Source organism: Pristiophorus japonicus, chromosome 6 (assembly GCF_044704955.1).
Source record: "Pristiophorus japonicus isolate sPriJap1 chromosome 6, sPriJap1.hap1, whole genome shotgun sequence".
NCBI classification, from domain to species: domain Eukaryota; kingdom Metazoa; phylum Chordata; class Chondrichthyes; family Pristiophoridae; genus Pristiophorus; species Pristiophorus japonicus.
The window spans coordinates 122248917-122266198 of NC_091982.1; the positions used below are offsets into that span (position 1 = coordinate 122248917).

The 17282-nt window shown below is 50.4% G+C and overlaps 1 protein-coding gene across 1 annotated transcript in view; it reads left to right on the forward strand.

Moving 5' to 3' along the window:
- Positions 1 to 1612: 1612 nt before the first annotated feature.
- Positions 1613 to 17282, forward strand: part of LOC139265772 (protein FAM162B-like) — a 35828-nt gene continuing 20158 nt past the window's right edge. Inside the window, exons 1-2 of the mRNA XM_070883166.1 lie at positions 1613 to 1911; positions 14537 to 14645. Coding sequence (XP_070739267.1) covers positions 1731 to 1911; positions 14537 to 14645 — 290 coding nt within the window. The 5' untranslated portion in view covers positions 1613 to 1730. The remainder of the gene's footprint in view (positions 1912 to 14536; positions 14646 to 17282) is intronic.

A 17282-nucleotide genomic window follows, 5' to 3' on the forward strand; every position in this document is an offset into this window, starting at 1 on the left:
GGGGGAAAGTTGGGAGGGAGGGGGGGGGAAAGTTGGGAGGGAGGGGGGGGGAAAGTTGGGAGGGAGGGGGGGGAAAGTTGGGAGGGAGGGGGGGGGGAAAGTTGGGAGGGAGGGGGGGGGGAAAGTTGGGAGGGAGGGGGGGGGAAAGTTGGGAGGGAGGGGGGGGGGAAAGTTGGGAGGGAGGGGGGGGGGAAAGTTGGGAGGGAGGGGGGGGGGGAAAGTTGGGAGGGAGGGGGGGGGAAAGTTGGGAGGGAGGGGGGGGGAAAGTTGGGAGGGAGGGGGGGGGAAAGTTGGGAGGGAGGGGGGGGGAAAGTTGGGAGGGAGGGGGGGGGGAAAGTTGGGAGGGAGGGGGGGGGGGGAAAGTTGGGAGGGAGGGGGGGGGAAAGTTGGGAGGGAGGGGGGGGGGAAAGTGGGAGGGAGGGAGGGGGGGGGAAAGTTGGGAGGGAGGGAGGGGGGGGGAAGTTGGGAGGGAGGGAGGGGGGGGGGAAGTTGGGAGGGAGGGAGGGGGGGGGAAGTTGGGAGGGAGGGAGGGGGGGGGAAGTTGGGAGGGAGGGAGGGGGGGGAAGTTGGGAGGGAGGGAGGGGGGGGGAAGTTGGGAGGGAGGGAGGGGGGGGGAAGTTGGGAGGGAGGGAGGGGGGGGGAAGTTGGGAGGGAGGGAGGGGGGGGGAAGTTGGGAGGGAGGGAGGGGGGGGGAAGTTGGGAGGGAGGGAGGGGGGGGAAGTTGGGAGGGAGGGAGGGGGGGGGAAGTTGGGAGGGAGGGAGGGGGGGGGAAGTTGGGAGGGAGGGAGGGGGGGGAAGTTGGGAGGGAGGGAGGGGGGGGGAAGTTGGGAGGGAGGGAGGGGGGGGGGGAAGTTGGGAGGGAGGGAGGGGGGTGGGGGGGAAGTTGGGAGGGAGGGAGGGGGGGGAAGTTGGGAGGGAGGGAGGGGGGGGGAAGTTGGGAGGGAGGGAGGGGGGGGGAAGTTGGGAGGGAGGGGGGGGAAGTTGGGAGGGAGGGGGGGGAAGTTGGGAGGGAGGGGGGGGGGAAGTTGGGAGGGAGGGGGGGGGAAGTTGGGAGGGAGGGGGGGGGAAGTTGGGAGGGAGGGAGGGGGGGGGGAAGTTGGGAGGGAGGGAGGGGGGGGGGAAGTTGGGAGGGAGGGAGGGGGGGGAGGGAGGGAGGGGGGGGGGGAAGTTGGGAGGGAGGGGGGGGGGGAAGTTGGGAGGGAGGGGGGGGGGAAGTTGGGGGGGGAAAGTTGGGGGGGGGGAGGGGGTGGGGGGGGGAAAGTTGGGGCGGGGAAAGTTGGGGGGGGGGGAGGGGGTGGGGGGGGGAAAGTTGGGGCGGGGAAAGTTGGGGGGGGGGGAAGTTGGGGAGGGAGGGAAAGAGGGAGGGGGGGGGAGGTGAGCCTGTGGGAGGGCTGTATGTGCTTTGGGTTGGGTTACAGCTGGAAAGCCCACACCAGGTGAGCTATTTTCTTGTTTTGGCAGCTCTGCGTAGTTTATCATCAACACCAACCCTTTCCGGTAAATGCTCTGCTTTCTTTGCAATGGCGTGACTCAGAGACTGCTGGAGGGGAAAAACCAGAACAGGAACTTTGCAAACCGCGTTTCCTGAACAAACCAGTCTTGCATCAGGTGCCTGCGTCATTGCTGGGAGGCTCCCTGGCTCTGCTCACTCACTGTTCCTGCCGCTGGTCCCTGGTCCCCCCCTGACTGAGTGTCTGAGTGTCAGAGTGAGTGGCCCAGCGTAGTGCGAGATGTGGAGAGGGGTGCTGAGATTGAGGAGCCTGGTGCCAGCCCGGGGCACTGCCACACATGTCCCCAGCCGGCTCTCAGGCCAGGTAGCTAGCCACCGGAGATCGCTGTGTACCCGACAGAGCCCCGAGCCGCAGCTGAAAACAACACACACCGCTTTACCAACCGGCGCGCCTGACGTGGGTAAGGATCATCAGAGACTTGCATTTCTGTAGCGCCTTTCACGAGTCTCCAAGCGCTTTGCAGCCAATGAAGTACTTTTGGAGTGTGGTCACTGCTGTAATCTCCTCCAGCCCCACAACCCTCCGAGATGTCTGCGCTCCTCTAATTCTGTCCTCCTGAACATCCCTGATTCTAATCGCTCCAACATCGGGTGCCTTCTGTTGCCTGGGCCCCAAACTCTGGAACTCCCTGCCTAAACCTCTCTACCTCTCCTCCTTCAAGATGCTCCTTAAAACCTCTCTTTGACCAAGCTTCCTGCGCTAATTTCTACTTGTGTGGCTCGGAGTCAAATTTTTATCGCGTAACACTCCTGTGGAGCACCTTGGGAAGTTTCACTGCATTAATGGTGCTATATAAATACAAGTTGTTGTTGTAGTAATGTAGGAAACGCACAAACAAGCAAGCTCCCACAAACAGCAATGTAATAATTTGTTGTGTTGATTGAGGGATAAATATTGGCCAGGACACCAGGGATAACTCCCCTGCTCTTCTTCGAAATAGGATCTTTTACATCCACCCGAGAGTGCAGACGGGGCTTCGGATTAACGTCTCATCCGAAAGATGACACCTCCGACAGTGCAGTACTGCACTGGAGTGGCAGCCTAGATTTATGTGTTCAACACCTGACATGGCACGCATGCCAGACACGAGACTCCCTAAGCAATTGCTCTATGCAGAGCTCCTTCACGGCAAACGAGCCAAAGGTGGGCAGCGGAAATGTTACAAGGACACCCTCAAAGCCTCCCTGGTAAAGTGCGACATCACTACTGACACCTGGGAGTCCCTGGCCAAAGACTGCCCGAGGTGGAGAAAGTGCATCAGGGAGGGCGTTGAACACCTAGCGTCTCAATGCCGCGAGCGTGAAGAGGTCAGGCACAGGCAGCGGAAGGAGCGCTCAGCAAACCAGTCCCACCCACCCTTCCCCTACAAATGTCTGTCCCACCCGTGACAGAGTCTCTGGCTCTCGTATTGGACTGTTCAGCCACCAAAGAACTCAATTTAGCGAATGGTATTGGGGGTAATGTACTGATGTGGATAGGGAACTGGTTGGCAGACAGGAAGCAGAGAGTCGGGATAAACGGGTCCTTTTCAGAATGGCAGGCAGTGACTAATGGAGTGCCACTGGGCTCAGTGCTGGGACCCCAGCTCTTTACAATATACATTAACGATTTGGATGAAGGAATTGAGTGTAATATCTCCAAGTTTGCGGATGACACTAAACTGGGTGGCGGTGTGAGCTGTGAGGAGGACGCTAAGAGGCTGTAGGGTGACTTGGACAGGCTAGGTGAGTGGGCAAATGCATGGTGGATGCAGTATAATGTGAATAAATGTGAGGTTATCCATTTTGGGGGAAAAAACACGAAGGCAGAATATTATCTGAATGGCGGCAGATTAGGAAAAGGGGAGGTGCAACGAGACCTGGGTGTCATGGTACATTAGTCACTGAAAGTGGGCACGCAGGTACAGCAGGCGGTAAAGAAGGCAAATGGTATGTTGGCCTTCATAGCTAGGGGATTTGAATATAGGAGCAGGGAGGTCTTAATGCAGTTGTACAGGGCCTTAGTGAGGCCTCACCTGGAATATTGTGTTCAGTTTTGGTCACCTAGTCTGAGGAAGGACGTTCTTGCTATTGAGGGAGTGCAGCGAAGGTTCACCAGACTGATTCCCGGGATGGCTGGACTGTCATACGAGGAAAGACTGGATCAACTGGGCCTTTATTCACTGGAGTTTAGAAGGATGAGAGGGGATCTCACAGAAACATATAAGATTCTGACGGGACTGGACAGGAATGTTCCCGATGTTGGGGAAGTCCAGAACCAGGGGACACAGTCTAAGGATAAGGGATAGGCCATTTAGGACTGAGATGAGGAGAAACTTCTTCACTCAGAGAGTTGTTGACCTGTGGAATTCCCTGCCGCAGAGAGTTGTTGATGCCAGTTCATTGGATATATTCAAGAGGGAGTTAGATATGGTTTTTACGGTTAAGGGGATCAAGGGGTATGGAGAGAAAGCAGGAAAGGGGTACTGAAGGAATGATCAGCCATGATCTTATTGAATGGCGGTGCAGGCTCGAAGGGCCGAATGGCCTACTCCTGCACCTATTTTCTATGTTTCTATGTTTCTATGTTTCTAGGAGTGGAAGCAAGTCTTCCTCAATTTCGAGGGCCTGCCTATGATGATGATGATGTGTCAAGTTGCTGGAGTGGGTGCAGCCCACTGAGCCCCAGCTGACACTAAAGTCAGTTGCTGGTAAATTGCTGGCTCTTTCTGCTGCAAGTGTATCGCGGGTGTGATCTCCACCCCTTTCATTTACTGGGCCCCTCCTTTCCAGTTCTGTTATATTTACCTGCAGGTACATAGGAACAGGAGCAGGCCACTCAGCCCCTTGAGCCTGCTCCGCCATTAGATGAGATCATGGCTGATCTGAAACCTAACTCCATGGCTGATCTGAAACCTAACTCCATATACCCGCCTTTGGCTCATATCCCTTAATGCCTTTGGTTAATAGAAGCCTATCAATTTCCAATTTAAAATTAACATATGGTCAGGCACCAATTGCCGCCTGCAGAAGAGAACTCCAAACTTCGACCATCTCTCACCCCCCCACACACTCTCTCACCCCCCCACACACTCTGTGTGATTCCTAATTTCACTCCTGGCTCTAATTTTCAGTTGATGCCCCGAGATACTGGCTATCCGAGAGGGTTCCCACACCCCACCATTGTTCAAAGGAGCAGTGATCAGGAGCAATTAACAAAACACTTGTTAATTGGCAAAAGAGCCAAGGGTTTGATGTGGGCAATTTTATTTTTACTCAGCAAGTTATTGTGATCTGGAATGCGCTGCCTAGAAGGGCGGTGGAAGCAGATTGAATAGAAACTTTCAAAAGGGAATTGGATGTACAGTTGAAAAGGAGAAATTTGCCAGGCTATGGGGAAAGAGCGGAACTTATGAGATTACTCTTCAAAGAGCTGGCACAGGCACAGTGGGCGAATAGCCTTCTGTGAGTGCAATATTGGGCAGGGTTTGTCTAGTGTGTGATCTGATTTGGCAGAGAAAATGTTTTCTTAAATCTGTGCTGCATCAAGGTCACTAATTTACTGGAATTCTTTGAATTTCACACTTTCCCCCCCACCCCCCCTCCCCCGCCACTCTTTCCCCCCCCCCCACACACTCTCTCCCCCCCCACACACTCTCTCCCCCCCCACACACTCTCTCCCCCCCCACACACTCTCTCCCCCCCACACACTCTCTCCCCCCCCACACACTCTCTCACCCCCCCACACACTCTCTCACCCCCCCACACACTCTCTCACCCCCCCACACACTCTCTCACCCCCCCACACACTCTCTCACCCCCCCCACACACTCTCTCACCCCCCCACACACTCTCTCACCCCCCCCACACACTCTCTCACCCCCCCCACACACTCTCTCACCCCCCCACACACTCTCTCACCCCCCCACACACTCTCTCACCCCCCCACACACTCTCTCACCCCCCCACACACTCTCTCACCCCCCCACACACTCTCTCACCCCCCCACACACTCTCTCACCCCCCCACACACTCTCTCACCCCCCCACACACTCTCTCACCCCCCCACACACTCTCTCACCCCCCCACACACTCTCTCACCCCCCCACACACTCTCTCACCCCCCCACACACTCTCTCACCCCCCCACACACTCTCTCACCCCCCCACACACTCTCTCACCCCCCCACACACTCTCTCACCCCCCACACACTCTCTCACCCCCCCACACACTCTCTCACCCCCCCACACACTCTCTCACCCCCCCACACACTCTCTCACCCCCCCACACACTCTCTCACCCCCCCACACACTCTCTCACCCCCCCACACACTCTCTCACCCCCCCACACACTCTCTCACCCCCCCACACACTCTCTAACCACCCACACACTCTCTCACCCCCCCACACACTCTCTCACCCCCCCACACACTCTCTCACCCCCCCACACACTCTCTCACCCCCCCACACACTCTCTCACCCCCCACACACTCTCTCACCCCCCCACACACTCTCTCACCCCCCCACACACTCTCTCAGCCCCCCACCCACTCTCTCACCCCCCCACCCACTCTCTCACCCCCCCCACCCACTCTCTCACCCCCCCCACCCACTCTCTCACCCCCCCACCCACTCTCTCACCCCCCCACCCACTCTCTCACCCCCCCACCCACACTCTCACCCCCCCACCCACTCTCTCACCCCCCCACCCACTCTCTCACCCCCCCACACACTCTCTCACCCCCCCCACACACTCTCTCACCCCCCCCCACACACTCTCTCACCCCCCCACACACTCTCTCACCCCCCCACACACTCTCTCACCCCCCCACACACTCTCTCACCCCCCCACACACTCTCTCACCCCCCCACACACTCTCTCACCCCCCCACACACTCTCTCACCCCTCCACACACTCTCTCACCCCCCCACACACTCTCTCACCCCCCCACACACTCTCTCACCCCCCCACACACTCTCTCACCCCCCCACACACTCTCTCACCCCCCCACACACTCTCTCACCCCCCCACACACTCTCTCACCCCCCCACACACTCTCTCACCCCCCCACACACTCTCTCACCCCCCCACACACTCTCTCACCCCCCCACACACTCTCTCACCCCCCCACACACTCTCTCACCCCCCCACACACTCTCTCACCCCCCCACACACTCTCTCACCCCCCCACACACTCTCTCACCCCCCCACACACTCTCTCACCCCCCCACACACTCTCTCACCCCCCCACACACTCTCTCACCCCCCCACACACTCTCTCACCCCCCCACACACTCTCTCACCCCCCCACACACTCTCTCACCCCCCCACACACTCTCTCACCCCCCCACACACTCTCTCACCCCCCCACACACTCTCTCACCCCCCCACACACTCTCTCACCCCCCCACACACTCTCTCACCCCCCCACACACTCTCTCACCCCCCACACACTCTCTCACCCCCCCACACACTCTCTCACCCCCCCACACACTCTTTCACCCCCCCCACACACTCTCTCACCCCCCCACACACTCTCTCACCCCCCCACACACTCTCTCACCCCCCCACACACTCTCTCACCCCCCCACACACTCTCTCACCCCCCCACACACTCTCTCACCCCCCCACACACTCTCTCACCCCCCCACACACTCTCTCACCCCCCACACACTCTCTCACCCCCCCACACACTCTCCCACCCCGCACACTCTCTCCCCACACTTCCCAATTGATTGCCCGACATGTCTACCCTCGAGACCATTTTCCCATTTACAAAGTAAACTGTCTCTGCATTACCCGATTAGATGATTCTTGACTGTTAGTCAAACAGACTTTTGTCTCCATCTCCGAAATCAATTCATCTATAAAAGTGTTCAAATAAAATGGAAAATAAACCATCTAATTTTTTTAATGTCCCCTATGATTTTTCTCCTTGGTTGTTTGCAGCGGAGTTCAGGAGATTATTCTCTGGGAGGATTGACAACGCACTCCCACACAGACATACACACACATACACTCTCACACACACACTCCCACACACACTCCCACACACACTCACACACACGCACGCACACGCACATGCATGCGCACACACACACACACGCACATACACACACATACACACATGCACATGCACAAACACCTGCACACACACACATAAAAACGCACACACATATACAAACACACACACACACACACACACACACACATAGGAGCAGGACATTTGGAAAAGCATATTACAGTCAAGCAGAGTCAGCATGGTTTTATGAAATGCAAATCATGTTTGACAAATTTGCTGGAGTTCTTTGAGGATGTAACGAGCAGGATGGACAAGGGGGAACCAGTGGATGTGGTGTATTTGGATTACCATAAGGCATTCGATAAGGTTGCCACATAAAAGATTATGGGGTTGGGGGTAATATATTAGCATGGATAGAGGATTGGCTAACGAACAGAAAACAGAGAGTCAGGATTGTATGTGTATGTGTGGGTGTGTCTATGTGGGGATGTGTTGTCAATCCTCCCAGAGAATAATCTCCTGAACTCCGCTGCAAACAACCAAGGAGAAAAATCATAGGGGACATTAAAAAAATTAGATGGGTCATTTTCCGGTTGGCAAACAGTGGGATGCCACAGGGATCAGTGCTGGGGCCTCAACTATTTTCAATTTATATTAATGACTTGGATGAAGGGACCGAGTGTAACGTAGCCAAGTTTTCTGATGATACAAACATAGTTGGGAAAGCCATTTGTGAAGACGAAACAAAAAATCTGCAAAAGCATATAGACAGGCTAAGTTAGTGGACAAAAATTTGGCAGATGGAATATAATGTGGGAAAGTGTGAGGTTATCCACTTTGGCAGGAAAAATAAAAAAGCAAATTCATAATTTAAATGATGAGAAATTACAAAATGCTGCAGTGCAGAGGGACCTGGGGGTCCTTGTGCATGAAACACAAAAAGTTAGTATGCAGGTACAGCAAGTGATCAGGAAGGCAAATGGAATGTTGGCCTTTATTGCAAGGGGGATAGAGTATAAAAGCAGAGAAGTCCTGCTACAACTGTACAGGGTATTGGTAAGGCCACAACTAGAGTACTGCATACAGTTTTGGTCTCCTTATTTAAGGAAGGATATACTTGCATTGGAGGCAGTTCAGAGAAGGTTCACGAGGTTGATTCCTGAGATGAAGGGGTTGACTTATGAGGAAAGGTTGAGTAGGTTGGGCCTATACTCATTGAAGTTTAGAAGAATGAGAGGTGATCTTAGTGAAACATATAACATATTGTGGGGGCTCAACAAGGTAGGTGCAGAGAAGATGTTTCCCCTCGTGGGGGAATCTAGAACTAGGGGCATAGTTTCAGAATAAGGGGCTGCCCATTTAAAACAGAGATGAGGAGGAATTTCTTCTCTCAGAGGAATGTAAATCTGTGGAATTCTCTGCCCCAGAGAACTGTGGAGGCTGGGTCTTTGAATATATTTAAGTTGGAGATAGACAGATTTTTGAGCAATAATGGAGTGAAGGGTTATGGGGAGCGGGCAGGGAAGTGGAGCTGAGTCCATGATCGGATCAACCATGATCTTATTAAATGGTGGAGCAGGCTCGAGGGGTCAAATGGCCTACTCCTGCTCCTATTTCTTATGTTCTTATGTTCTTATACAAACACACACACACAAATACAAATACACATACACATGCACTCATATAAACGCACACATACAAACACACATACACATATATACACTGCAGTGCCCGGAATGGTATTCACAGTCTTATGGACATACGGACAGGAGAAGACCTTTGCTCCACCCAACCTGTCCCACCCAATTGTTCTACGTTGTATCACAATATATATACTCCCCACCCCACCCTAAACCCCACTGAGTCATTTATTGTACCTTAACCTCTTGGAGGTATTGCCAAGCAATAGTGGTTGATATTATGAGAACTTGTACAAACAAAAGATGTATTTCTAGTCCAGCTGTAACATGAGCTTAAATCCAGAGTTTCAACCTTGCTCTGAATGTGCCTTGAAACACCAGAAAACAGGACTACAATTTCATATACCCAACCCATCTTCCCTCGAACTGAATTATAACCCCTCTCTTTCTCCCCCTCTTCTATCTACCTTTGCTCCTCCCTCTCTCTCCCTATCTTCCTCTTTTCCTTTTTCCACTCTATTATAAAGAAAAATATACTAGCCGGTGTGGTGTGGCTCCCCTGACAGGGAAGTACCGATAATACAGTGCCCGGGAACTATTCATGAGGACACCCGGCAACCTTCCAATTACCCAGAGAGCCAGTCCGCTCCTGTTTATTGCCCTGACTTATTAAGTAATCCTTATAAAGTAGCCAGAAAAATCACCTGCACAGGCTTCTCTACCTACTCCCACATCATTACCCCTGGTGTCCCCCAAGGATCTATCCTTGGCCCCCACCTGTTTCTCATCTACAGGTTGCCCCTTGGTAACATCATCTGAAAACACGGCGTCAGTTTCCACATGTATGCTGATGACACCCAACTCCACCTCACCACTTCTCTCGGCCCCTCCATGGTCTCGAAATTGTCAGACTGCTTGTTCGACATCCGGTTCTGGATGAGCTGAAATTTTCTCCAATGAAATATTGGGAAGACAGAAGCCATTGTTTTCGGTCCCCGCCACAAACTCTGTTCCTTAGACACTGACTCCTTCCCTCTCCCCAACTTCTGTCTGAGGCCAAACCAGACTGTTCGCAACCTTGTTGTCAAATTTGACCCTAAAATGAGCTTCCAGCCACATTTTCGTAGCATAACTAAGACCGCCTATTTCCACCTCCGTAACATCGCCCATCTCCACCCTTGCCTCAGCTCTCCTGCTGCTGAAACCCTCATCCATGCCATTGTTACTTCTAGACTTGACTATTCCAATGCACTCCTGGCTGGCCTCCCTCATTCTACCCTACGTAAACTTGAGGTCATCCAAAACTCGGCTGCCCGTGTCCTAACTCGCACCAAGTCCCGCTCACCCATCACCCCTGTGCTCACCGACCTACATTGGCTCCCGATTAAGCAATGCCTCGATTTCAAAATTCTTATCCTTGTTTACAAATCCCTCCATGGCCTCGCCCCTCCCTATCTCTGTAATCTCCTCCAGCCCCACAACCCCTCCGAGATGTCTGCGCTCCTCTAATTCTGTCCTCTTGAGTATCCCTGATTATAATCGCTCCACCATCGGGGTCGTGCCTTCTGTTGCCTGGGCCCCAAGCTCTGGAACTCCCTCCCTAAACCTCTCCACCTCTCTACCTCTCTTTCCTCCTTTAAAATGCTCCTTAAAACCTACCTCTTTGACTAAGCTTTTGATCATCTGATGTAATTTCTTGTTATGTGGCTCGGTGTCAAATTTATCTGTTTTGTCTTACAACACTGCTGTGAAGCATTAAAGGCGCTATATAAATACAAGTTGTTGTTGATGTATGTTCTCTCCAGTTGCACAATCTCCTTTTGTGACTAACAATTATTTTGATTGTTCAAAAGAAGACTGTTATAAATAGAAAAAATACTGAACTGTTGAGTATACAGTAAAGCCTCAGCTTAACATTGACTGTACAAGTGGGACTAAGAATTGGATATGGGGCAGGCCCAGTGATCTGCCCCTCACTGCTCTGCTGGGATTGCATTCTGTTACACACACACAAAGGATCGTTTCATTATAAATTACCAGAGCTCATTGCGCAGGGACAGTTGATGAATTGTCCGGGTCTCAAATGTTAAGCAGCATGTAGGATCCATAATGTTTGACTGAACTGCGATTAAACTTTGCTGATTGAAGTCGGAAGACAGTTGCAAAAGCAGAATTAAGCTGAGGGATGGGCAGTGGTGAATATATTTCAACATTCTCTCAGCTGAGGGAGTTGCCTCATCTCTTTAATGTCTGACTCGTTACACAACACATTGCATGACTCATGCAGACTTTGTGCAAGCATCTGATCTCCCGTTGAATCAGATAAATTATTGCTTGTTTTCTTTACTGTCGGTGCATTAGGAAGCTGAAGGTTAATATACAACGTACCTCTGGCAGGAGGGTTGGTAACCAGAGGACGCAGATTTTAAATAATTAGCAAAATGCCAGAGGGGAGAGGCGGAGAATGTTTTGTTGTGATCTGGAATGCAATGCTTGAAAGGCTGGTGGAAGCAGACTCGATAATTGGGGGAAAATTGCGATTGGAGGCTTCCTGTGGGCGAACGCTTCCAACCGAAAACATTTTAACGAAAATACTGAGTGGTCCCGGGGGAAGGTAGGATTGCGGTCGGAGGCCTAGTTTCGCAGTCCAGCGTACGGGAACATGTCTTCCAGGAGCGTACGCATATCCTGGGATCACGTGGGTCTGGACCACCAATCACAGTGTAGTATTCTCATTGATAGTGATGGAAGCTCAGAGCCCGAGGTCCAATCCTGTCAATGAGAACACTCCGAAAATCAAATAAAACACAGACATAAATAAAAGGAACACTTCACTTTTCTTAGATTAGTAGAAATTGCATTAAATTAAATGTTTTAGAGAAAAATTTATTTTTTTGAATTTAAAAAATTGTCTTAATTGTGTTAAAAACAAACTTACCTTCATACACAGGGTTTTTAATATAAAAATAAGGAGCAACATTGAATTTTACCAGGCGTAAGAGTTTGAAGGACATTCGCTTGGCTTGAGTTAATCAAATAGCCCAATCTTTGCCCCGCGGATGTCCCTCCTACGGGGAGGTGTTGGATCTGTCAAAAGACATTTTTACAGATCAGAAAATCTGGTTCTTGGCGCATACGCATGGCGCCCCGAGAACCGGCATTTGCCAGGCTTTGGTGGGTCCGCGCACATCGTACACATCTGGGGAGGCCGCAATTTACGGGCCAAAAACGTTTGAAAGGGAATTGGACCTCTGCTTAAAATGAAAACATTTCAGGGTATGAAGAAAGAGCAGGGCAGTGGGCCTAATTAGACATTTGTTTACAGAGAGCCGGCACAGGCATGATGGACTGAATGGCCTCCTTCTGCGCTGTATGATTTTATGATTCTATAAGAAAGAAATATAATATTTAGAACAACAGATCTCTTCAAAAGAATATAGGAAATAGGAACAGGAGTAGGCCATACGGCCCCTCGAGCTTGCTTCGCCATTCAATAAGATCGTGGTCGATCTGATCATGAACTCAGGTCCACTTCCCCACCTGCTCTCCATAACCCCTTCTTCCCTTATCGTTTAAGAAACTGTCTATTTCTGTCTTAAATGCATTCAATGTCCCAGCTTCCACAGCTCTCTGAGGCAGTGAATTCCACAGATTTACAACCCTCTGAGAGAAGAAACTTCTCCTCATCTCAGTTTTAAATGGGCGGCCCCTTATTCTAAGATCATGCCCTCTAGTTCTAGACTCCCGTATCAGTGGAAACATCCTCTCTGCATCAACCTTGTAAAGCCCCCTCATAATCGTATACATTTCAATAAGATCACCTCTCATTCTTCTGAATTCCAATGAGTAGAGACCCAACCTACTCAATCTTTCCTCATAAGTCAACACCCTCATCCCCAGAATCAACCTAGTGAACCTTCTCTGAACAGCCTCCAAAGCAAGTATATCCTTTCGTAAATATGGAAATCAAAACTGCACGCAGTATTCCAGGTGTTTCATTGAGATAAATATTATTGTAATTGATTATTTGATCTCCTAAATGCCTTTGTCACCTCAAAGGCATTTAGGAGATCCTGTATTCTAATGTTGTAAGGCTCTCTTGGACGACCTCTCATCTTCCACCCTCTGTAAACTGGGGAAGATCAAGTCCTCCTGTCGCTCAGCCTTTTCTTGAGCTGCCTGACCAACAAGTCTGATCTGCTCAACTCCCCTTGCGGCCTCCTTTGATATCCGGCCAACATAGCTCTGAGTTCAGAAGCAGAGAGCATGCGTTGAAACCCAGAGCCTGTCTGGGAACCCGGGACAGTGATTGCTGGTCCCAGGAGCTGCACGGATGGGTGTGGCCCATGGGCGCTGTGATGGATTTGCTTCGTGGGTTCTTTATGGGTTGGTTTACTAGCAAAAGGTTTGATAGTCACGTACTACACATTACCCGTTCATCCACCAGGCTCACAACCACCTGTCTCATCGTGGATCCCCTGAACCGAACTGGCTGGGGTTTTATTGTGTCTTGTGAACATCACGTGACTGGCTAAGCCACTCCCAACTCAACAGCTCTACAAACCTGTGAGCATACTCACAGGGGCATACATTGCAGGAGGGTCGAGGGAAGTTGCTCTGAGTGACTGCCTCTCTTCCTGGGTCTTGTCCGTGCCCAGGTGGCCTCGGAAAGGGAGCAGGCGGTGCCCACAGGTACTCTCGAGGCCTTCCGTGACTGCAGGGTGTCCTATAAACAGCACAAACACCATTCTAATTTAAGTAATATGCTTACCTTTGTGTTGCTTTATTTTAAACGTATTAGTTTTATTTGGACTACTTGTTCGTTTATTGTATCAGTGGAACCCTTGTGATGCTGATTTGTCAGGTGACACTCAGTTGAAATTTTTAGATTTTTGTTAACTAAAGATATTAAGGGATATGGGGCAAAGGTGGGAATGTGAAGATCAGCCATGATCTCATTGAATGACGGAACAGGCAGGAGGGACTACATAGAAACATAGAAATTCACAGAGCAGAATGAGGGCATTTGATCCATCTTGTCTGCACCGGCCGACAAAGAACCGTCCGACAATGGCCTGCTTCTATGTTCAGCGATTGGTCCAATCAGCAAAGGCCCAGAAGCCTCAGCCCCATTGGCTGTACTTTGGGGTTAAATGTTGTGCCTGATAGTTTGCTGGGGGTGGGGGGGGGATCAGAGAGACGGTGCTGTAGGGTCCTACTGCTCCTCCTGTAACTGGGACCTGTGCCCTTGTCTTAACTTACATAAAGAATGAAACTTCTTTCACTTACATAAGGTTGTTGCAAACTATACTGGGAGAAATTGATTGCATTATGTGCGGCTGTTCAATCTAACGTTAGTTATAACAGCACTTGTATTTCTTACAGCTTCTTCAGCGTACAAACTTCAAGGTCGGATACCTACAGCTGCCGACAAAAAGGTTCTGTTGTGGAGCGGACGCTTCAAACAGGAGCAAGATATCCCAGAAATGGTTTCGTGAGTAAACTTTTTAATAAACTGACAGCTCTGTACATCTAATTATTTTAGACATCCTTATTGGTTATCTACCTTATTGCACCAAAATGGTCATGTTCCCAAAAAATGCAAGCGAGAAAGAGATCCCGGGTTTGGATCTTGGGAACACATTTGATTTTTCGGATGGCCACAGCTGTGTTTGGGGCCTTGCCTTCTGTGTGGAGATAGCTGCATTTTGATTAATCCATGCTCTGATTCCCCACTCACTGTGTGTTATTGCTGTGAATTCATAACTCCCCACAGCACTGCTCATTACCATTAGCACCATTCCTTCCTGCAGTTTGATTGAAAGCCATGTGAGAATGCAGGAAGAATTTTAAATGTACAAGTTTTGTGCCTGATAGGTCCAGAAAATAAATAAATCCCAACGCTGGTAACAATAAAGTGGATAAGTTATTGAAGTCCAGGCATGTATTCCAGTCGATTAGCGTCTGGTTTGGCAGAATTATTTTGAAAATATTATTTTAAAATCAATTGTAGACGAATGTTAGGGATTAACAATGATCGTATTTGTTCCAATTGAACATGCTTCTGTCGCTAAATCACAAAACGAGTTTCTGACAGAGAGTTAAACGGGGAAACACGTGCTTGTAGTCCATCAATAGCAGGAATGTACCAGAGAGTCGGTCTGTCCTTCACTTAAATGGGGTCATTTGACACTGCGCCTCCAGTGGGGAACAGTACTCATGGGCAATGCATCTGGGGGAAATTGTGGCTGGAGAGACCATGATTTCAGGATCAGCTGCCTGGGAGTCATGGATTGTGGGATCACTGCTAACTTATCCAGCAGTGTGAGCCAACGAGACTGCTCAAACATGGACACACTTCTCCCATTACAAACTGAGCTACATTATATTCAGCCTGCCATCGCTGAAGCTATGGCTGGAATGGCCGGCTGGATTTTTGCAGTGCCTTGTGTTAGCAGAGCGGGTGTGCGGTGGATACAGGTTGACTGTAAAACACGGACAGCAGGCCATCAGGTTGGGGTGGAGTGTAGAATGTTTTAGTGTCAGGGGTGTCGCTGTTGTGTGAGGCAGACTGGTTGGGCTGGGTGCTCTTTGCCTTTCCGCCATTGTTCATTGTTCACAGGTTTATATGTAACCTTCAGGGCTGCTGACCGAGGGCCGTGCGGCTCTTTGTCGGCCGGCGTGGACACGATGGGCCGAAATAGCTTCCTCCTGCGCTGTAAATTTCTATGTTTCTATCATTTTGCCATCTTCTACAGGGAGTGAGCTTGGGTCTGCTTTGTGCCGGCGCCTGTTTCAGGCCCCACCCCCTCACCCCTCGAATTAATGCAACACTATTTAAATCTGCAGACTGGAGTCAATTGTGCAATGATTATGGTGGGTGGACTTTTTGTTTCCTTTGCATGGCTCCAGAGTGGTTCCGGTGAAACTTTGGTTCTGTCTTCACTAAGGAAGACATGAATAACCTCCCGAAATTACTAGGGGACCGAGGGTTTAGCGAGAAGGGGAACTGAGGGAAATCCTTATTAGTCAGGAAATGGTGTTAGGGCAATTGAAGGGACTGAAGGCCAATAAATCACCAGGGCCTGATAGTCTGCATCCCAGAGTACTTAAGGAAGTGGCCCTAGAAATAGTAGATGCATTGGTGGTCATTTTTCAACATTTCATGGACTCTGGTTCAGTTCCTATGGATTGGAGGGTAGCTAATGTAACCCCACTTTTTTAAAAATGAGGGAGAGAGAAAACGGAATTATAGACCGGTTAGCCTGGCATCAGTGGTGGGGAAAATGCTGGAATCAATTATTAAAGATGTAATAGCAGTGCAATTGGAAAGCAGTGACAGGATCGGTCCAAGTCAGTATAGATTTGTGAAAGGGAAATCATGCTTGAGAAATCTTTTAGAGTGTTTTGAGGATGTAACTAGTAGAGTGGATAAGGGAGAACCAGTGGATGTGGTGCATTTGGAGTTTCAAAAGACTTTTGACATGGTCTCACACAGGAGATTAGTGTGCAAAATTAAGGCACATGGTATTGGGGGTAATGTATTGATGTGGTTAGAGAACTGGTTGGCAGACAGGAAGCAAAGAGTAGGAATAAACGGGTCCTCTTCAAAATGGCAGGCAGTGACGAGACCCCAGCTATTTACAACATACATTCATGATTTAGACAATGGAATTTGAATGTAATATCTCCAAGTTTGCAGATGACACTAAGATGGGTGGCAGTGCGAGCTGCGAGGAGGATGCTAGGAGGCTGCAGGGGGACTTGGACAGGTTAGGGGACTTGGACAGGTTAGGTGAATGAGCAAATGCATGGCAGATACAGTATAATGTGGATAAGTGTGAGGTTATCCACTTTGGTGGCAAAAACAGGAAGGCAAATTATTATCTGAATGGTGACAGATTAGTAAAAGGGGAGGTGCAACGAGACCTGGGTGTCATGGTACATCAGTCATTGAAGGTAGGCATGCAGGTACAGCAGGCAGTAAAGAAGGCAAATGACATGCTGGCCTTCATAACGAGGGGATTTGAGTATAGGAGCAGGGAGGTCTTACTGCAGTTGTACAGGGCCTTGGTGAGACCACACCTTGAATATTTTGTGCTGTTTTGGTCTCCTAATTTTGCTATTGAGA